The sequence below is a fragment of the Clarias gariepinus genome, chromosome 16 (genome assembly GCF_024256425.1).
Source record: "Clarias gariepinus isolate MV-2021 ecotype Netherlands chromosome 16, CGAR_prim_01v2, whole genome shotgun sequence".
NCBI classification, from domain to species: domain Eukaryota; kingdom Metazoa; phylum Chordata; class Actinopteri; order Siluriformes; family Clariidae; genus Clarias; species Clarias gariepinus.
The window spans coordinates 22,083,471-22,103,488 of NC_071115.1; the positions used below are offsets into that span (position 1 = coordinate 22,083,471).

At 38.0% G+C, this 20,018-nt stretch overlaps 1 protein-coding gene across 2 annotated transcripts; it reads left to right on the plus strand.

Moving 5' to 3' along the window:
- The first annotated feature begins 3,777 nt into the window (after positions 1-3,777).
- On the plus strand, positions 3,778-5,479 carry LOC128544848 (uncharacterized). Of its 2 annotated transcripts, none has more exons than XM_053515137.1 (4): positions 3,778-3,931; positions 4,139-4,468; positions 4,856-4,995; positions 5,250-5,479. In XM_053515137.1, the coding sequence occupies exons 1-4, from the start codon at positions 3,862-3,864 to the stop codon at positions 5,334-5,336; spliced, it is 627 nt and encodes a 208-aa protein (XP_053371112.1). In that variant the 5' UTR covers positions 3,778-3,861; the 3' UTR covers positions 5,337-5,479. The 2 variants fall into 2 exon arrangements, with proteins under 2 accessions (XP_053371112.1, XP_053371113.1); XM_053515138.1 differs by having other exon boundaries at positions 4,913-4,995.
- Positions 5,480-20,018: the final 14,539 nt, after the last annotated feature.

The following is a 20,018-nucleotide window of genomic DNA, read 5'->3' on the forward strand; positions in this document are numbered from 1 at the left end:
TTGATAATATTACTATTTCATAATAGTATCTATGTTGTCGTTGATAATAATGAAGGGTGCATGAATTTAATGCTATGTTTCATGCGAGCTCAATTTGTTTCCATGCTTCAGTGAGATGCAGGGTCTAATGGTTAATCTTGTCCAATTTCTGCAAAGTAAAGATCCACTGTTCCCTTTGAATTGGAAGTTTTGGTGCCTGTGGTTTGAAATCTTATTTACCCTGTGCAGTCTGCACAGAACTCCTAGAAAATTGGAACATACCATATGATGGTGGAATCGTTAAGTGTATGATCCACTATTTTTTTTATCTTAATGAAAAAGATCTGTGGAAACTAGTAGGTTAGTGCATGCTCCCAGGATTTTTTTTTTAAAGTCTTTAAGGGTTGTGAAAGTTGTGTAGTGTTTTTCAAGCTAAAGATCAACCCATTACACCTGTGCCACTCAGAAAAAAAAGTTTACTGATTAGACACCTGCACAGTTTTTCCTGTAGCGTTAAAATTGACCACATGTTGGTAGTCGTGGTTAACCTTTGTGGCTTGTGTATGCCATATTGCATAAAAGTGTTTGCATCAGAGTGTGCAGAATGTGGTTTTTGCAGTGAGAACGTGTTTAGTTTTGCAAAAAACGCTGGATTAGGTCTGTTTTTAACTAGGTGAATATTGTTTATGGTTGCTTTCCCCTTCTTTTTGCCTTGTGGAGCAAATATCAACCCGCTATCCTTGTATACTTGCATACAAAAACTGATTCAAAAGCGCTGGACATGTTGGATTACAATACATGCACTCATCATGCACAGCGGCCCCTGTCTTATGATCTGGGATTGCTTTAGTTGGTCAGGTCAACGCTCAGCAATGTTATGTGCAAAATAAAGTCAGCTGATGACCTGAATGTACTGAATGACCTGGTTATCACAACTTTTTACTATTTTCTTCCCTGAGACAAGTGTGGTTCTGGGAGCATGACGAGCATGAGTATATAAGAGCCGAACAAAATATTGTGCACTTGTTTTTTCTGCCAGGCAGTTTTACAGCTGTATGGGAGGAGTCTTTACTTGGGTTTCCACCAGTGGCGGCTGCTAGCTTTTGAAACAGTGGAGGCTCATATTAGGCCTTCATCATAAAATTCATAATGTTCTTTGAACTTTTTATGCCTTTTGTATGCCGTCAAAGTTACCCAGATCCCCAAAACCCACGTTTGACCAAACACAGCACTTCCAGTCAGTCAGTTCAGCTTGTCATACCAGGAGAGCTGAATCACCAGATCAATCTTGAGCATTGGTCTGCCCTGCAGTTTTATTAAATTCCGTTTTAACTCTCCTCGTAAAGAAGACTACTAAATGGTTTTGCCAAAAGCAGGTCAACAATATTAGCACCATCTGCATCTGCCATTATGCACAGTTTCCCCTTCCACGAGCTACTTTAATTATATGAACGAACTAACTTTACAATGCTGAAACAAGGAGCAAAGTCAAGAACGCTATAATACTTTTTTTTTTTTTATTTAAAGAATGATTTGTACAAACAAAAATGGTTTATATCACCAGCAAACAATACAGAGTGCAGCAGTTCTTCGTACCACTTCACCTGCAAATTCTCACTAAACTCAAATGTTTGTAGCACTGACGTATACTTAAAACATGCTGTCAATCAAAAAAGGGGTTCCGCCCTTTAAACAGCTCATCCAATCATCATGCAGCAGCCCAGCGTCCTGGCCCGCCCACTGCTTCATTCACTCCCAGAGAAGCTGAGCTTCCCTGGAAGTGATGGTTTTGGTACATTTATCCAATTACCATTCAGCTTTTCTGCAGTGAAAAAAATCTCCTCTGTGCTGCCCATAGAGCTCCAGTGAAGCTGGGCTTTAGGAGGGTTTAACGCGCTGTGCTGCACGCAAATGTATGACAAGAAAATCGCAAAATCGTCAAACAATCTACAATAAATACCTGATTCTGAACGAGCTAGTCATGAAGTTAAACGCGTTCTAGCGCACTTTTATTAAAACCAATATAAATACGACAGTGCATATATAAGCATTTATTTTCTGACATATTAGAGGATGCGAAGCTTCCCTTGTAGTCTTAGAGCACTGGTTTCCACCTACTCTATTGTGAGTTAGTGGTGGCTCAGTGTGTTAAGGCTCTGAGTTATTGATTGTAAGGGTTGGCTGTTCAGGCCCCAGCTCATTCAGGTGTACTGTAAAATATATCCCCTGCGTACTAACATAGACAGGATATGTGAAGAATAAAGAATTTCACTGTGCGGTAATGTACAGCGGTTGGAAACTGAAAAGCCTGGGTTTAGACCACAATAATTCATTAGCATGGTGTAGGGCCACCTTTTGCGGCCAATACAATATCAATTAGTCTTGGGAATGATACAAATCCTGATACAATAGCAAGAGGGATTTTGAGTCATTCTTCTTGCAGAATAGTAGCCAGATCACAACGTGATGGAGGTGGAGGAAAACGTTTCCTGACTTTCTTCTTCAAAACACTCCAAAGTGGCTCAATAATATTTAGATCTGGTGACTGTGCAGGCCATAGGAGACGTTCAACTTTAGGTTTATGTTCATCGAACCACTCTGTCACCAGTCTTGCTGTGTGTATTGGTGCATTATTGTCCTGATGTATGGCACCGCTTTCAGGATACAATGTTTGAAACATTGGGTGCACATGGTCCTCCAGAATGGTTCGGTAGTCCTTGGCAGCTATTCGCTCTAGGGAATGCCATGATATTGCAGCCCAAACCATCATTGATCCAATCCCATGCTTCACTCTGGGCATGCAACAGTCTGGGTGGTACGCTTCTTTGGGGCTTCTTCCCTAACAATTTCGCGCACCAACAATTTGTCCTCTTTTAACCTTTGATATGTCACCCATAATGTTGTGTGCATTGCAATATTTTAAGCAAAACTGTGCTATTACTCTGCTAATTGAACCTTCACACTCTGCTCTTACTGGTGGAATGTGCAATCAATGAAGATTGGCCACCAGGCTGGTCAAATTTAGCCATGAAACCTCCAACACTAAATTGGCCAGTGTTTCAGTTTTATTGTCCAACCCTCTGTATATGTGACAAATAAATGCTAAACTTGTATCAAAAACTTTTTCATTAATATACAAGGTGTTCAGACTGTTTGTTTGCACCATTCTGTGTAAATTGTACAGACTGTTGTGTGTAGACTCCAGGAAGTTACTGATCAACCATACTGCCACATGAGTGAGACTGCAATACTGTATAAATGAGCAGATGTCCAAGTGTTTCTAGTAATGTGAACAGTGAGTGTAAATACCCCTCATGGTTTTACCAGTGGAACCTGTGACTTTTACAACTATTATAGTTTTTTCTAAACCAACACCAGATGTCACTCTTCCCTCTGTTTCGTGCAGGGCCTCTAGTTTATCAGTTTCAGTTTTCAGTCTGAAGTCAATTTCTGGTGGTCTTCTTCATGCAAATAAATGAAGACACTTGAATCAGAACATAAACATTTCCAGTCATCCAGACTGTTTTCAGACGTCTGTCAGCCTACGTATATTTAATTCAGTTCAATTCGATTATATTTTATTTGTATAACGCTTTTAGCAATTGTCACTGTCGCAAAAGCAGCTTTATAAAATAAAATAAAAAAAGGTATTTGTGCTTATTGGATCCTAAACTTTCTCAATTGAAATATAAAAGTTTGAAATGTAGCTTCTTTAAGGTTTGTGTTGCATTAGACATATGCATCTTTTGCATGTGTGAGATGTCAGCGTCAGCACGCTTGCCTTTACTGTTTTAGTGATGTCACTCTTATTTCCTGTTATGGAAGTTATGGTTTTATGAAGCAGCACTCAGTATGAAAGAGATTTAGATTTGCTCAGTAGTCATGATGGCAACTCTGACTATAACCTTGTACCTTACGGTTGTTCTGGCTGCCTACCAAGATGTAGTAGCAGGTAAGAGGGTCATTGTCTTTTACAACTAACTTTTGTACTTTTTGTTTTATTAACACATTGTTGGAAACATGTGCAATGACATAGAGTGTTGTTTCTACATAGCTAAAAAATGTAATCTTTATTATACGATATTGTAATGAGCAGTAGTGTGTCAATGTTGTTGTTTTACATGAGGAAGGCTTGACACATTCTGATGTCTTTACACAGACTCTAAGAAGGAGCAGAAGAATAAAGGGAAATCCCTTATTATGGAATGCAAAACAACAGACGGGCAAAAAGATAATTTCAAACTTTTTGCAAATGTTCCAAGCAAGCACATAGTGGTGGTCTATGACAAACAGACTAACAACTATACAATCAGTAAAGAATACAAAGAAAGAGTGACTATCAAGGGCCCCTTTGACAAAATAACTATGGAGCTTAAGGACCTGCAGCTGGGGGACTCTGGACTGTATGTGGGTCAGTACAGCAATTTCAATTTGCAAAAAAATGTAGAAGAAGAAGAAGAAGTCTGCGCCATTCTCTTGCATGTGAATGGTAAGTATACTTCTATATGTTTTAGTCAAAATCTATGCTGCCAGAACTCTGCATTACTCTGCTAAATGCTGTAATACTCAATAACAGGGCACAAGGAATTATTTGTTCAGCTAGACTAGAAAAGTGTAAGACGAATGCGTAGTTATTGTTTAGATATGTGTGTATATCATCACTTTAGTAAATAAACATTCACAAACACATTCATATACAACTATACATGAATAAGTACATATCATACGTAGCTGTTTTTATCCTAGATCAGTGTTTCCTAAGTCAGCAATGATGTCATGAATGACATTTAACCATTTAACGATTAACCATTAAAGAAGATATGAGTGGATAGTCTATTAATAGTAAAGTTTCTAATTGATATTTGCGTTTTTGTAGAAGAAAAGATCGCACCCACTGAAAAAGTAACTGGTAAAGATTCATCTGTCTTGTCAGAGGCACAGATCCTGATCTTTGCCCTCACTGCATGCACTCTGGTTATTGTCTTTGGCCTGATGATGTGGGTGTGTTTACCCAAGGTAATCCATTTTTTTCCTTTCTTTGTTCTAACGATTGTTAGACACTGATTGTTATAAAACTATAGAGAGCGTCCCCTATGTTACTGTACTGTATGTGTGCTTGCATGTTTTTCTCTGTGGTAATTCCATTTGTTATACAAGGCCATGCATTTCCCGACAAGCCACGGTTTGGTGTCTGTGGTTTAGCTGTTGCATGTGCAAGATCAAGAAGAAAACTGAGTCAGCTCAAATGTTACACTTGTTTTTGTTTATAGGTGAAGGCCCGGTGTAAGAGTGAAGAAGATGGGTCCCCAAGAGAATATAATCCAGTCTATGAGGATATGCACCGTGTTCGAAAATAAATAGGATACAAACAAACAAACAAACAAACAAACATAAAAATAAAGAACTAACATATATACATGTATATTTTTTTACTGTTGTATTTGTAATCATTTATAGTATTTTAAGATAAATAAAATAATACTGTACTGTACAGTCTAAATCTCTTCCTTTGTTACCTTAAAACTGATCTGTTGTTGATAATTGTTGCTTTAAACAAACATAATTGTCATCCCTGTGACCCTGAATACAGGATAAAGCTATACAGAAGATGAATGAGTGAGTGAGTAATAGAAAGTTCAATACAGCCACAGTTGGAGTGCATTACACAAGGCAGTGATTTTCCACCATTAAACTGGTGGAATCCAGGGTTATACTTGACCTAAAAGCTATGTGAGTGGCATTTTTACATACTCACCCACGTCCTGTCTATATGTCTTATAGGCTCTGCCCACTAAGTAGCAGATCAGACCCCAATCACACCAAAATATGTTCTCAGCCAACATTTTTAGCAAAACAGTAAACACTACAGATCTGCCGACTGAGGAGGTAATATGTAACTTCAGGAAATGGTAAGTACAGAAGCAACATAGACACAATATCAGACCAAATAATCTATGAGGAGGTAGTGTGTGGTGTGGAAAGCTATTATCACTCGATCACTTTCCCCGAACATCACATCCTAGGATATTCGTAAGAATTTCCTCTTATAGTACCAGAAAAGTGGCCATCATTCTTTGAAACAAATGAAGGTTGAAATGTTGAACCTTATATATTTTTTTCTTTAAAGTTTAACTTTTTTTATATTCTGGAACATCCAAAAACAAAGTTTAGTGACATATGCAAGTCGAGTAGCCATGGAAACCCATATACTGTTGGCTTAAATACTAGTTATGGGGTCTACTACTGATATGGAAATACATTATGTGGGCAGTGGGCTCAGGGGAACCTTGAACCTTGGATGTATGACCTACTTTAAAACTTTTGCACCATTCAAATATTTTCCAGTGGGTAAGAGTCTCATCAACTTACTGCACTCAAAGTGTTCTGTAAATGTCATTTAGTTTTACTTCTTCTTTCATGAGAAATTTCAATCACAAGTCCCATTATAACTTGAATGCACCTCATCTAAGACAAATAGTCTGTAGACACCCAGAAATGTTTGATTAGGATGTTACAATTATACACATTGCTAATAGGTGCACACAATCAAGCAAATTGTCGTGCAATGTCTATCAACAAAAAGATGGGCTGTAGAAATAGTTGAACTGAACATCTGTCACTGTAAAATGTGGCTGTCATAGGATGTCACCCTGACCACATGACATTTTGTGAAATTTGTGCCCAGATCGGCCTGTCTTTCTGAGATGTAAGTAGGCCTACTATTAGCCACAGCTTAGCCACAAAGCAGCAGACCTCACAAACTAATGAAGTGATTAAAGTCGCAAACAACACGCTGTTCTCTGGAGATAAGATTTCTCACTGCAGTATTATATCACTGTCTGATGGTTGAATCTGATTTTAATGCAACTACTATTACCTAATGCCCATGGTTTTGTAATCAGATATCCAACAGGCTCATATACAGTACACCATGCTTTTTGAACATCACCTTCCAATCTCCCTGTTGCTATTGTAATACATTCCACTCTTCTTGGAAGGGTTTCAACTAGACTGTGGCTGTGGAAATTTAAGCTCATTTAACAACAAGAATATTAGTGAAGTCACTGATGTTGGGCATGAAGACATGGAGGGTAGTTGGCTTGAGCTATGCCCCTTAGAACGAATGATGCTACACAGTTGTGTGCTTTAAACTATATTGCAAAAGTATGGGGAAGGGCCACATACTCTGTGTAAGTGATAATTAGGTATCCACATGTTTTTGGCCATATGTTGTACGTGTGATGATCAATGTGATGATCAAGTGTTTAAATACCTTTTTTTATGTAGAGTACGTGTTACTGTCAAGTGGCTACATATTTATTGCCTATATAATGTTTTGTTTAGTGCAGAATTGCACATTAAATTGCAATCTATTTGAATAAAAATGTGACATGCTTAGACATTATGCCCTGTATTTGTACAGTATAAGTGAATAAGTGTACTGTGCAGTGTACATGACTAGCACTTAGGAGCCTAGAGTGGACAAATCCTTGCTCATTTGTTTTCGTACTTGTTTAAACCATAAAAAAATTATTTTATCTAATTAAACATACACAAATAAAATGTACAAAGAGGTGACAAAGGAACAAAGAGAGGTAACGATGTAAGTTATTTTGCTTGGGTCCACTTACCCAGAACCAGATCACACTATTACAAGTTTTTTTTTCTTACCTTTGCCCTACAATGAAACAGTTGTATGGTAAGTAGAGAATCCTTCAGGAGGATTCTTCCCCATTCACGAGGCATGAAGTTTACTTAACATTTTTTATTTCTCAACAAGTAGATCATTCATGGGTTCTGGAGTTGTGAGACAATTATGTCTATTATCATCATTACAATTCAGCAAAGTTCCAGAGACTTGCAGAATTGTTGCCAAAGGAGATTTTGAAGCTGTTATGCTGGCTTTTATAACAGCTTCTCTTTTTTTAATTTTTTTTTCTATATATGGTATCACACAGTGTAGCAGCACCACGGGCCGCAGTTTCAATATGGGCACAGTGTCATGTGGTATTCTTCTGTCTGTTTGTTTTTAACCCAAGCATCAGCCTTTATAGATGTCTAAGCTAACATGACATTTATAGTAGCTCCTCTTCATCAGGGATGCATTCTTAATTACTGATGATTAAAACTGGTCACACCCCAAACCCAGTTCCTCGACCAGTCCTTGAATATCATTTTTATTCACCTCAAGTCCCATGATCTTCCTCTAATTTCACTGACAACTGGCAGCTTCTGATCATGAGCAAACACTTCCAAATGTCCGAGAACATTATATCAGACAACAGTTTTCTCTAAACAGAATTGAAGGTTCTACTGGTGATCCCAAGCTTTATTGATTATCTTGAGGCAGTTCTAAACCTGCTGATTCATGGGCTGGAGTAGTGGAGGGGTGTTGAGAGAAAGGAACTTGACCTTAATAAACTAAAATTCCTCCAGTAAGTCATCCTCGAGGCCTGGAGGATGCGCAGGAGCATTATTCATAACCAGCAAGATGTTGAGTGGCACATTCTTTTCTAAAAGTTATTTCTTCACTGCAGGACCAAAGACCTTGTTGATCCACTCAACAAAATACAAGTGACCCAAGCCTTGCTGTTGGACCTTCACATAACTTCTGCACCTTGTATTTCTTGAAGGTTTGTAGATTCTCAAAATGATAACCAAGCATCTCCTGAGCAAATCCCCACTTGTATTAGTGCACAAGAGGGTGAGATGATCTTTCACAAGCTTGTGACATTGCATTCTCTTCTGCAGTAATGTAGGTCCTCTTCTGCATCCATCTCTAACCCACACATATGGTCACAATGGTATAGCACACAGTATACGCTTGCACAGATGTTGATTGATGAGACCGAGCATGGGAGACGATTACCTACAATCCCAGAGTAAGAGAGAGAGAACCATTGGCTCAGTTGTAATTGTAATGAGTTTAAATTCTTTAAAAGTTATTTTAGCTCATCTTGCAAAACACTCAAATTTTATTATTTGCTATATATACATAAATAAAAGCAGTATACTGTATGTACTTTATACTGTATATACATACACAGTAAATTTAGGGTTCAAAATTTAATTAAGCTATTGTCACAAACTGCTAAGTATTGGACTGTGGGCTGAGGTGTGGCAAGGCATAGACGCAGAGGGGATGCGGTGAAAAAGTCCTTTAATAATAAACAAATAAAACATGAACAAAGGAAGTTGGGTGGACCTGGGAGCATACTATAAACAAAACCAATCATCAACCAATACACAGACAAGGGATTACACAACCTAATATACAGTACAGACATGGGATACAAACCGGACGAGACAAGACACTCTAAACAGACTAGTGGACTAAATACAAGGGACTATACATGCAAGGGGCTAAACACACACAAGACAGGCTCGGCTAGGCCTACTAGCTGTTATGCACATTAGCTGCTAAGCTAGCTAGTAGCTAAACAGGCTAGTAGCCAGAGACCCAAGGGGCGAACAGACTAGGTACACAGCAGACTAGGTATGAAAGACTAAGAACTCCAAAGGTTGGTGGCTAAACAGACGTGGAGGCTAGACAGACTAAGCAGGTGTTAGAATTATTTTATATATGAAAGGAGTAATTTCTACTCTCTTGCTTTCTTCCTCATAGATCTGATATTAACATGTTAAATCTTTCCTGCTGCTATCTTCCTGTCTCCTCTTGCATCTGCTCTTTAAGGTGTGAACGCTCCCACGCTCACCTTCCCATTCTCACCCAAGCCAACATCTTGTGATCTGTCTCTGGACGGACACCTCTCTATCTTCCTCTCCTTTGATTCTTCAGGACCTCACCAGGACACTTACAATGGTTCATGTTCTTTGTAGTAACATGTCTATGGTACAGGCATTTGGTCAAACATATATAAACCCCATCTTTTGCTGTTAATAAACAGAGACCTTAATGAGAGACACCGTGTGTTTGCTTGAGTCTCTCCTGGCGCCAGAAAAGCTTACCGAAGCACAGAGGACAGACCGAGCAACTCGCCTCTTCTACTACGTAACTTTAGAAAAAAAAGTTAAAAAAGGCTAATTTTCCTAGAGGCTTATCCTGCTAGGAGACACAGAGACAAAAAGACATACTAAATTAAGACAAGTATAAACTGAACGTAAAGCTCCAGAAACCAAAAGGCCAACTATAATTAAACAAACTGAAACAGAACATAACCAGACAAAACAAAGGCTCACTCAACAGAACTTACATTAATGCTCGACCCAGTTTCCCAGAACAACAAGCTATTTATAATGTAACTAATTAGTTACCTCGTTTAGATGAGCACCTGCATCACCTGACCGAGGTGCCTTCTGGGAAACTGAGTCTACCAACAAAAACTACAAACCAAACAGTGCCCTCTAGTGGGCTACCCTCACAATTATATATATTATATATTGAGTTTTAATGCATTTGTGTCCTATGGAATGTCAAGGAACCCTGGTTTCTAAAACGTCAGACGTTAAGTGAATTTTTTTTTTATTTTTATTTTTTTATGACACATGCCCAAAGACAAAGCAATGACGTGCAGCAAGACATGCAGCAATGTGCTATGTAACACTACTGGACAGATCAAAGGCATTTGTGGTTTTTTTGCTTTGATGAGGAAAAATGTTAAATGTTTTTCAAAGGCTATTAAAAATTTAAGCATTTACAAAAAAAAAAGATTTTTTTTTCAATAACATTTTCTCTTATCATAAGACATTGTAGTGAATCATTTGTGGTATTTAAACGGAAATATATCTTTGTGTCAGGAAATGTAAATGTCACCTATCTATGTGTCAGGAAGTTGTTGCTTCAGGAAATACTGGCTTGGTGTATTCAGCAGCTTTATGTGAGCCAGCATGACATAAATAATACCTTTCCAACCAAGGTGTCATTTCCTGTTTCAATGGTCAATTAAGAAAAAAAAAAAGTATTGAAGCCTCTTTTTTTTTTAAGTCTCTGCAGATCCCTACTGCTCATATATACACACTCTTTTTATATAAATACATGCATCCCTACATATTTATATATGACCTTCATGAAAGCCAGTTTCATCATGTTTTTTTTTATATGTTTTGCAAATGCACTTATATGTTTATAATGTTTAGCATGCTGTATACTGTGTACATATACATACAAGCACATATTCACTGTTTTCATCCTTAGCTTCTTCAGCTTATTCACATCATATCTTGGAGTCACTTTATCATATAACCTAGTAAGGTTATATGATAAAGTGACTCCAAGTAATGATGTGTCTGGTCATTTCATTTCATGTTATTTCAGTGCAGCCCAGAAAGACTTTGTGCTGTTTTGCTGTATTTATATGACCTTATGTTTGATGTACTGAAAATCCTAAACCTAACCTAATAAAAACGATTTAAATTAGAAGTACTATCTCATTGCTTTGAAATCACGTTTGCCTTTTTAAGCATCGGCCACTTTAACATAAATAACAATCTTAGCCACCAAGGCATGAGTTTCAGTTCCTGTTTTTTTAAAACAGATAGGCTAGAACAAATTATTTACTTTCGTTCTCATAAGCAGAGGATTAAATCTTGACTGGATGGATCTGTTGCTTGCCTATTACTTATTGACATATACTAACCCAGATTTTTTAAAATTTTACTTATATCTAGGAAGTGAAAACCTGAGCTGCTGAGATTTGGATAGGGCAGAGGAACAAAACACCACTAATCTGTAGACTCTGGTCCCCCCCAATCAAGAGGTCATGTACCAAGTATTGGTTATTTCTCAAGGGAGTAAACATTAGGCCTTTGTATTGTGAGCAGGCCTTGAGCCACTAAAACCCGATTTAATACATGGAATAGGACAAGTGCTGGGATGTAAGGGTGAAGGAGAAACTGTATGCTCAAAAGTACACACTGTGGGTAAAAAAAATCACACTTAATATTTAGTTTGACCCTCTTTGGCAGTCTTTAGGTACTAACATGGTTGTAAAAATAGGATAAAAATACAATGCTTATCTTTGATGGCCTCCACGGTCCCTAGTTGGGCAATAGTTTCCCAGATGGATGAATAGAGCTTTAATTATGGTGCACAAAATGGTGGCCAATTCATGTATATATATATATACATACATATATATATATATATATATATATATATATATATATATATATATATATATATATATATTATTCCTGATGCTTCTAGAACCAGTCTTCCACAATTTAAGCTATAGAATATTGTGCCATTACAAGGAAAAACAATTAATGGGATAACCTGGTCATTTAGTACATTCAGCTCATCCGCTGACTTTATTTCATTGCCATACAACATTGCTGGGTGTAGACATGAGCAATTGAAGCAAGCCCAGATCATACCACTGCCTCATTTTATGTTGTTAGCCAGATTAACAAGTGGTTTTCACACAGCAGTTTCTGTAAGTTCTCATCACACTTTCTGTGAGAAATAGATCTTACATTCACTATGAAACACTATTAAAAAAGTTATGGTGACAATTGATTTGTCCATTTTTCCATGCTTTACAAGCAATTTTCCACTAAAGTGCTTGTGAAGTTGTTTTAAAACAGCTTCACAAGCACTTTAGGGATCTTTGATCATGTGATTTTTGAATCACATTTCTTCTGTAATGTTAACAGTTCTGCTTTATTGTTTAATTATGTGTTCTACAGTGTTTCACTCAATTCCAGTCATTTGAATGTTTTTTGATGCAGGTCAGTAAGTTGACCCTTCTGAAACAGTGACTTTTTATTGGCCTAGCAGCGTTATGTGAACATAACATTTCATAACCATGGAATTTGCAATCTTTTTAAAGCCTCCACCATATCCAGGGGAGCCATTGCCAGGGAAGATTGTGGTTTATGCCGCCTCCAAAATATGGAAGAAGAAAACCAACTCCTTACCTAACTAAACTTTTTTTGCACACTATCTTGTGCATTGCACTTTAAGAAGATAAACCTATTTTGGGGTTCACATGTGCAAAAGAGTGTAGGTTCATAAAATAGCCTAACATACGTATACTACTAGAAAACTTTCTGACATCAGTTTTAATACTGTACATGCTCATTTCTTGTTTGTCTTGATCTGGCACCTTTGAATTTAGACAGATCTTAGCAAACATGAGTAGGGTGCTAGGTAAAAGGAAGAATACAGATTAACAATTTCTTTAAAAAAAAACACTTTAAGGACTAATGAATTCAATAGACAAACTTTTTTCAGATTAGCATTATTCAGATTGATATACAGTATGGATCACACAGCAATGGCAAAGAAGGAATCTTGTCTTTGAATGAGAATCAGAATGTACTGTAAAATGTATTAAAAGCTCATAGGGACAGTGTAGCAGAGACGAAGCCAAGTTAGAAAGGTCAACATCTGTCCTTATCTACAAGGACCATAACTGCATAAAAAAATAACTGGTTCCATCATTGTTTTGTTTTTTTCAACTGTAAGTAATGGTACAAGTTAATATAAAAAAATAATTATATTATTATATATACTAATATATTATTTTATATTATATTAAAAGATAGTATTTAATGAAATTTAATAATAAAAAAATCATATATGTGAGTTGAATGTGAGTACTATTATTTATGTTATGTTTATAGTCTATCACTGCAAAGTGCACAATTTGACATAGTTTGTAAAGAGCAAAAATACATTATGAGATACAGGTATGAGAGTTCTAAGCTTTTAGGCATGTGATTTTTAGGCATCTGGATCATGGCATACAATGGGCATGTGAATATCAGAACTGGATCATGGAGCAATGAAAAAGGATCCGTAGTCATGGCTTGGTGAAAAGGGTCTTCCTTTTGCCACCAAAACGACCTGTCAATGGCAAAAGAGGGAGCTACTTAATATTAGTTGGGTAGTCATAATGTTATGGCTGGTTGGTGTAAATGCTATGAGGAAATGTTGCTATTCTGTTGTTTTGTGCTTTGATTTGTAACATCGTGTTGCAGTCATTCATTCAATATTACCCAAATGTAAATTTATTAAAGTCAAACAAACTTTCAAAAACAATGACTTTACAATGTGATTTATGGTAGACAATGTTATTCAGGTTAGTCTTTCTGCGGAGTTGGTTCATATACCTGGATGTGATCTTTTATATCTTTTATATTTTGCAAACACAAGTTCCCTCTTTCTCTCTCTCTTTCTCTCTCTCTCTTTATCTCTCTCACGCACATACAGTACACGCACGCACGCACGCACACACACACAGACAATGCTTATTTGTCATCAACACACTTTAACACCTTGGTCTTTATTACTTTCTTTGTTTTACAATAAATAATAAGTTATTGAGCAGCTTACTGCCTTTTAAACATTTATGAGCCTGATTAATTTACTTTACAGTGAAGCATCTATAGTACTATTTAAAAGTTTGGACACAACTAGTGAAAAACATAGCCCTATATACTGTAGATATATAAGAAATGAGGCATTCTTCTTGCAGAATAGTGGCCAGGTCACAACGTGATATTAGTTTCCTGACTCGCTCCTGAAAAACAACCCAAAGTGCCTCAATAATATTTAGATCTGGTGACTGTGCAGGCCATGGGAGATGTTCAACTTCACTTTCATGTTCATCAAACCTCTCTGTCACCAGTCTTGCTGTGTGTATTGGTGCATTATCATCCTGATACAGGGCACCACCTTTAGGATACAATGTTTGAACCATTGGGTGCACATGGTCCTCCAGAATGGTTCGGTAGTCCTTGGCAGTGACGCGCCCATCTGGCACAAGTATTAAGCCTAGGGAATGCCATGGTATTGCAGCCTAAACCATCACTGATCCACCCCCATGCTTCATTTTGGGCATGCAACAGTCTGGGTGGTACGCTTCTTTGGGGCTTTTTTACGTCGTAACTCTCCCGGATGTGAGAAAGACAGTAAAGGTGGACTCATCAGAGAATAATACATGTTTCACATTGTTCACAGCCCAAGATTGTTGGCACCATTGAAACCAACGGTTGGCATTGGTACTAGTGACCAAAGGTATGGCTATTGCAGCCTGGCCATGTACATTGACCCTGTGGAGCTCCTGACGAACAGATTTGGTGGAAACAGGAGAGTTGAGGTGCACATTTATTTCTGCAGTTGGTTGGGCAGCTGTGGGTTTATGTTTTTTGGATACAATCCAGGTTAGCACCTAGACACCCTTTCAGACAGCTTCCTCTTGCGTCCACAATTACTCCTGTTAGATGTGGTTCGTCCTTCTTGGTGGTATGCCGACATTACCCTGTATACCGTGGCTCTTGATACATCACAAAGACTTGCTGTCTTGGTTACAGATGCGCCAGCGAGACACGCACCAGCAATTTGTCCTATTTTGAACTCTGATATGTCTCTCTGATTTTATGTTACCCATGATGTTGAGTGCATTGCAATATTTTAAGCAAACTGTGCTATTATGCTGCTAATTAAACCTTCACACTCTGCACTTACTGGTGGAATGTGGTCAACAGGCTGGTCAAATTTAGTCATGAAACCTCCAGCACTAAATTGGCCAGTGTTTCAGTTTCTTTGTCCAACCCCTGTTTGTGTGTTTATATATAAGAAAGAGAGAGAGAGAGAGAGAGAGAGAGAGGTGGGGGAGGGAGAGGGATGTTTTCGGTTGTATTTGTGACTAAATAATAATAATAACAATAATAATAATAATCGCCATTCCCAGATCCTGGGATTTTTAAAAAAAAGTAATGATACATGACATTAGAAAACCCAAATGCAATGCACAGAGTGATGTGAAGTAAAGTGTTTTGTTTTTTTAAATTGGCTTAGTGCTGTGGTGCCGCACAGATCCATACTGCTTGAGTTTTACTTTTGCCAAATTTGGTATCCATTATCTCTTGTTTTGGAAAATTCTCCCCTTATAATCCAACCCTCCCACCAGCCATGAGTTTGTTTTGGTTTTGTTTGACTTTACCTGAAAACCCATTCATGTCTTGTGTCTTTCCCCTCACACCACATGTTGTGTTTCAGCATGGCTTCTTTCTTTCAGAAGCACCTTATTGAGAAAGTCCCTTGATCTTGTTTGTATAGTTCTTATCTGGGTCATGCCGACCTCTCTTCCTATTCATACAGGTGCTATGTTTACTAAGGTCTTATGTAAGCAAGCAACCTGTTTCTCTGGGTTCTCTATGTCTTACAGTTCATCCCATATGAGTTTTTAAATTTTTAATACCCAACCTTAGACGTTTATATACTTGTACAGTATTTAGTACTTGATTAATGTGAATATATTTGGAACATACACTTTATTGCCAAAATATTCAGTCACCCATCGAAATCATTGAATTCAAGTGTTCCAATCAATTCCATGGTTATAAGGGGTTTAAAATCAAGAACAGTGCATTGAGAGCTTCAAGAATGGGTTACCATGGCCGAGCAGCTGCATCCTAGACTTACATCGTCAAGTGTAATACAAAGCATCAGATGAAGTGGTGTAAAGTCTGGCACTCCGGTCTGGGTTTAGCGGTTGCCAGGAGACTGGTACTTGGGGGGGGGGCTTACGATTTGGTGCTGTTTTTCAAGAGTTGGGTTTAGCCCCTTAATTCCACTAAAAGGAACTCTTCATGCACCAGCATACCAAGACATTTTGCACAATGTTGTGGGGACAGTTTTGGGATGGCCTCTTCCTGTTTCAACATGACCGCACACCAGTGTTGGAAGCAAGGTCCCTAAAGACATGGGTGAGCAAGTTTGGTGTGGAAGAACTTGACTGGCCTGCACATAATCCTGACCTCAATCATATAGAACACCTTTGGGTTGAATTAGAGTGGAAATTACGAGTCAAGCTTTCTCATCTAACATCAGTGTCTGACCTCTGGTGCTTCTGGAAAAATGGTCAAAAATTCCCATAAACACACTCCTTAACCTTCCAAGAAGAATTGAAACTATTATAGCTGCAAAGCATGGGCCAACAAATTAAACCCAATGAATTAAGAACTGGATGTTACTCAAGTTCATATGCATGTGAAGGCAGACATGTGAATACTTTTGGTAGTATAGTATATGTGATTGGGTTAGTGTGCCAGCTCTATATTGGATAAAGAACAAGTGGTCCTAATGATAAAAATCAGCACATAAAGTTGGGGTTGGTATCTTTTGCTCTCACCTTCTGTTTCTTCCATCCACTTTACTTGGTCTGAGAGAGAGGCTGAGAGGGAGGAAATGTTAGGTATGAAACATCTATAGAGGGGAGCATTCCAGTGCGCAAGCTGCGTCTGAGTTTCACAGGAGGGAAGTAGGAGCCACCTGTTGCAACCAGACGACGCTCTAAAGCACGCACTGCCATGGCACCCTCATCTACGCTGGGACAGATGGACGAGACAATGCTGTTTGATTTGGACAAACAGAACGCAGCTGGGAAGAAAGGTGATGCCATGCACCAGCTAACACGAACAAGACGTTGGGTTCGCCATCAGGCCTCTGTGTACCAGTTGGGGTAAACCAGCGGGCGGGGCCAGCTAAGCTGCATTAAAGCCTGCACAAGCAAAAGCCAGGACAAACCACTCTGCTGCTCTACAGCCGCCAATATCCTGCATCCCAGGGGTGGCATAAAGGGTAAGCTTGCAATGCTGATTGTGCACCAGCACACTATGCACACTATGCTGAGGACATGCCAGTTTAAGTTAGTTATACACACTAAGCTACCCTGGTTGTGCAATAGCTGATACATACCCCACCACCCCACTGGTGCTTGAGCTTACCATTTAAAAGTACAAGTGCTACCCTGTTACCCGCCTGAGCTCTGTGTCTGGCACTGTCAGACATTTGGGGGGGGGGGGGGGGTTGTGTTACTGTGTCAATGTGGATGTGGGTGTGTGGGAGGTGTTCATAGCCCTTGAACTTTTCCACATTTTGTCGCAATAAAACCACAAACGTAAAGGTACTTTATTGGGATTTTATGTGATAGACATCGTGGCACATAATTGTGAAGTGGAAGAAAAATTATGCTTTTTAAATTTGTTATAAATAAAAATTGTGGCGTGCATTTGTATTCAGCCCCCTTTACTCTGACAAACCCAACTTCAATCCAGTGGAACCAATTGTCTTCACAAGTCACCTAATTAGTAAATAGAGTCCACCTGTGTGTAATTAAATTTCAGTATTCAGCTGTTCTATTAAGCCCTTAAAAGATTTTAGAGAACATTAAACTGCATCATGAAGACCAAGGAACATACCAGAATGGCCGAAATGAAAAAGGCATAAAACTAACACGGTGTTGTGGTGGAAGCATCATGTTGTGCGGATGCTTTCCTTCAGCAGGGACAGGTAAGCTGGTTAGAGTTGATGAGAAGATAGATGAAGCAAAATATATTGCAATCATAGAAAAAAAAACCTGTTAGAGTCTTCAAAATACTTGAGAATAAGGCAGAGGTTCACCTTCCAGCAGGACAACGACAACCCTAAACATACAGCCCGAGCCACAATGGAATAAATCTAGATCATATTCATGTGTTAGAATGGCCCAGTGAAAGTCCATACCTGATTCCAATTGAGAATCTGTTGTAAGACTTGAAAATTGCTGTTCACAGATGCTCTCCATACAATCTAACTGAGCTTAAGCTGTTTTGCAAAAAAGAATGGGCAAAAATCTCTCTCTAGATGTGCAAAGTTAAGAGACGTACCCCAAAGTTGTAGCTGTATTTGCAGTTAAAGGTGGTTCTATAAAATATTGACATATGGGGGGCTAAATACAATTTTATATATATATATATATATATATATATATATATATATATATATATATATATATATATATATATATATATATATATATATAATTTATCAATTACCTTCCACTTCACAATTATGTGGCACTTTTTGTTGTTCTATGACATAAATTCCCAATAAAATACATTAACATTTGTGGTTGTAACGTGACAATGTTCAAGGGGTATGAATACTTTTGCACGACACTGTAAGAGGAAACTCAGCCCCCCAAAACCACCCCCAAGCTAAATCTAAGCATGAAAAACCAAGTAACAAAGTCTTCTTACAGTAAATTTGTTTTCATCTAGGTATAGTTGTGGCTATCAGGGTATATGGAATAATTACTTTTATCACAATCTGATCTACTTTCTTTTGTGCACCTCGTTTCACATATTGAGAGGTATGTCAACCAGGTAGCTGTTCAACCAGTGTGGTCATGAAAATGCAAGCTTTAGAGCAAAGTGCACCCTCTTCCTGTCTCTCTGTCTTGTGCACACACATCCCGTTCTCTCTGCTGTATCTTTTGCGCTCTCTCTCTCTCTCTCTCTCTCTCCGTACAATTTCAAGTTAATAATTAATAGTCAATTTGTGTTCCTTCTTTTCTATGCATATTAATAAAGGCAATCTTGTGGATATAACGATATATAACTATACTAAATATATCACAAGAGGCCAAACCATTTAGAACTCAGCACCCAGAAACCAAATCATTTTTGACTGTTCTAGCTATAATTGAATCATAATATAATTTAAACATTTTGCCTTACTGACATGTTGGATACTTTAATTTCTAATTACAATTCTAAATATAGATAAGGGAAAAGGAAATATTCTACCAGCTAATAAGACTGATGTATTTTACCTTGAGGTAAATGTGATAAACCTTGCATTTCCTGTACTTTCTATGTTTATCTTTCTCAGGCTAGTTCAAATCTGGGGAGGCATCTGTACACAAGATTCACAGCCAAAGCACAGGTTGGGGGCCATAAGGGATTCAAATGAATTGATACACACCATTTATGTTATGCACAAACAAATGCATTAGTAAAGCACTTTAAAAGGTAAACTACTCAAGATCAGTGGTGTCCAAATCCTGTAATTAAATATCAAATTCAAATTTTATTCGTCACATACACAGTCATACACAGTACGATATGCAGTGAAATGCTTAGACAACTGCTCATGACCTAAGAATATGAATAGGAATAGGAAATAAATATGAAAATTAAAATAAAGGGTAAGTTTAACTAGGGAAGAATAAAATAAAAATATACAAATCTTCTTCTTCTTTGTCTTTCGGCTGTTCCCTTTCAGGGGTCGCCACAGCGAATCATCT

Bases quoted from the DNA above. Each gene is read 5' to 3' on its own strand.
- LOC128544848 (XM_053515137.1), top strand. From the start codon at position 3,862: ATGATGGCAACTCTGACTATAACCTTGTACCTTACGGTTGTTCTGGCT. The intron at 3,932-4,138 runs GTAAGAGGGTCA...GTCTTTACACAG, and splicing joins CTACCAAGATGTAGTAGCAG to ACTCTAAGAAGGAGCAGAAG. The intron at 4,996-5,249 runs GTAATCCATTTT...TTTTGTTTATAG, and splicing joins TGTGGGTGTGTTTACCCAAG to GTGAAGGCCCGGTGTAAGAG.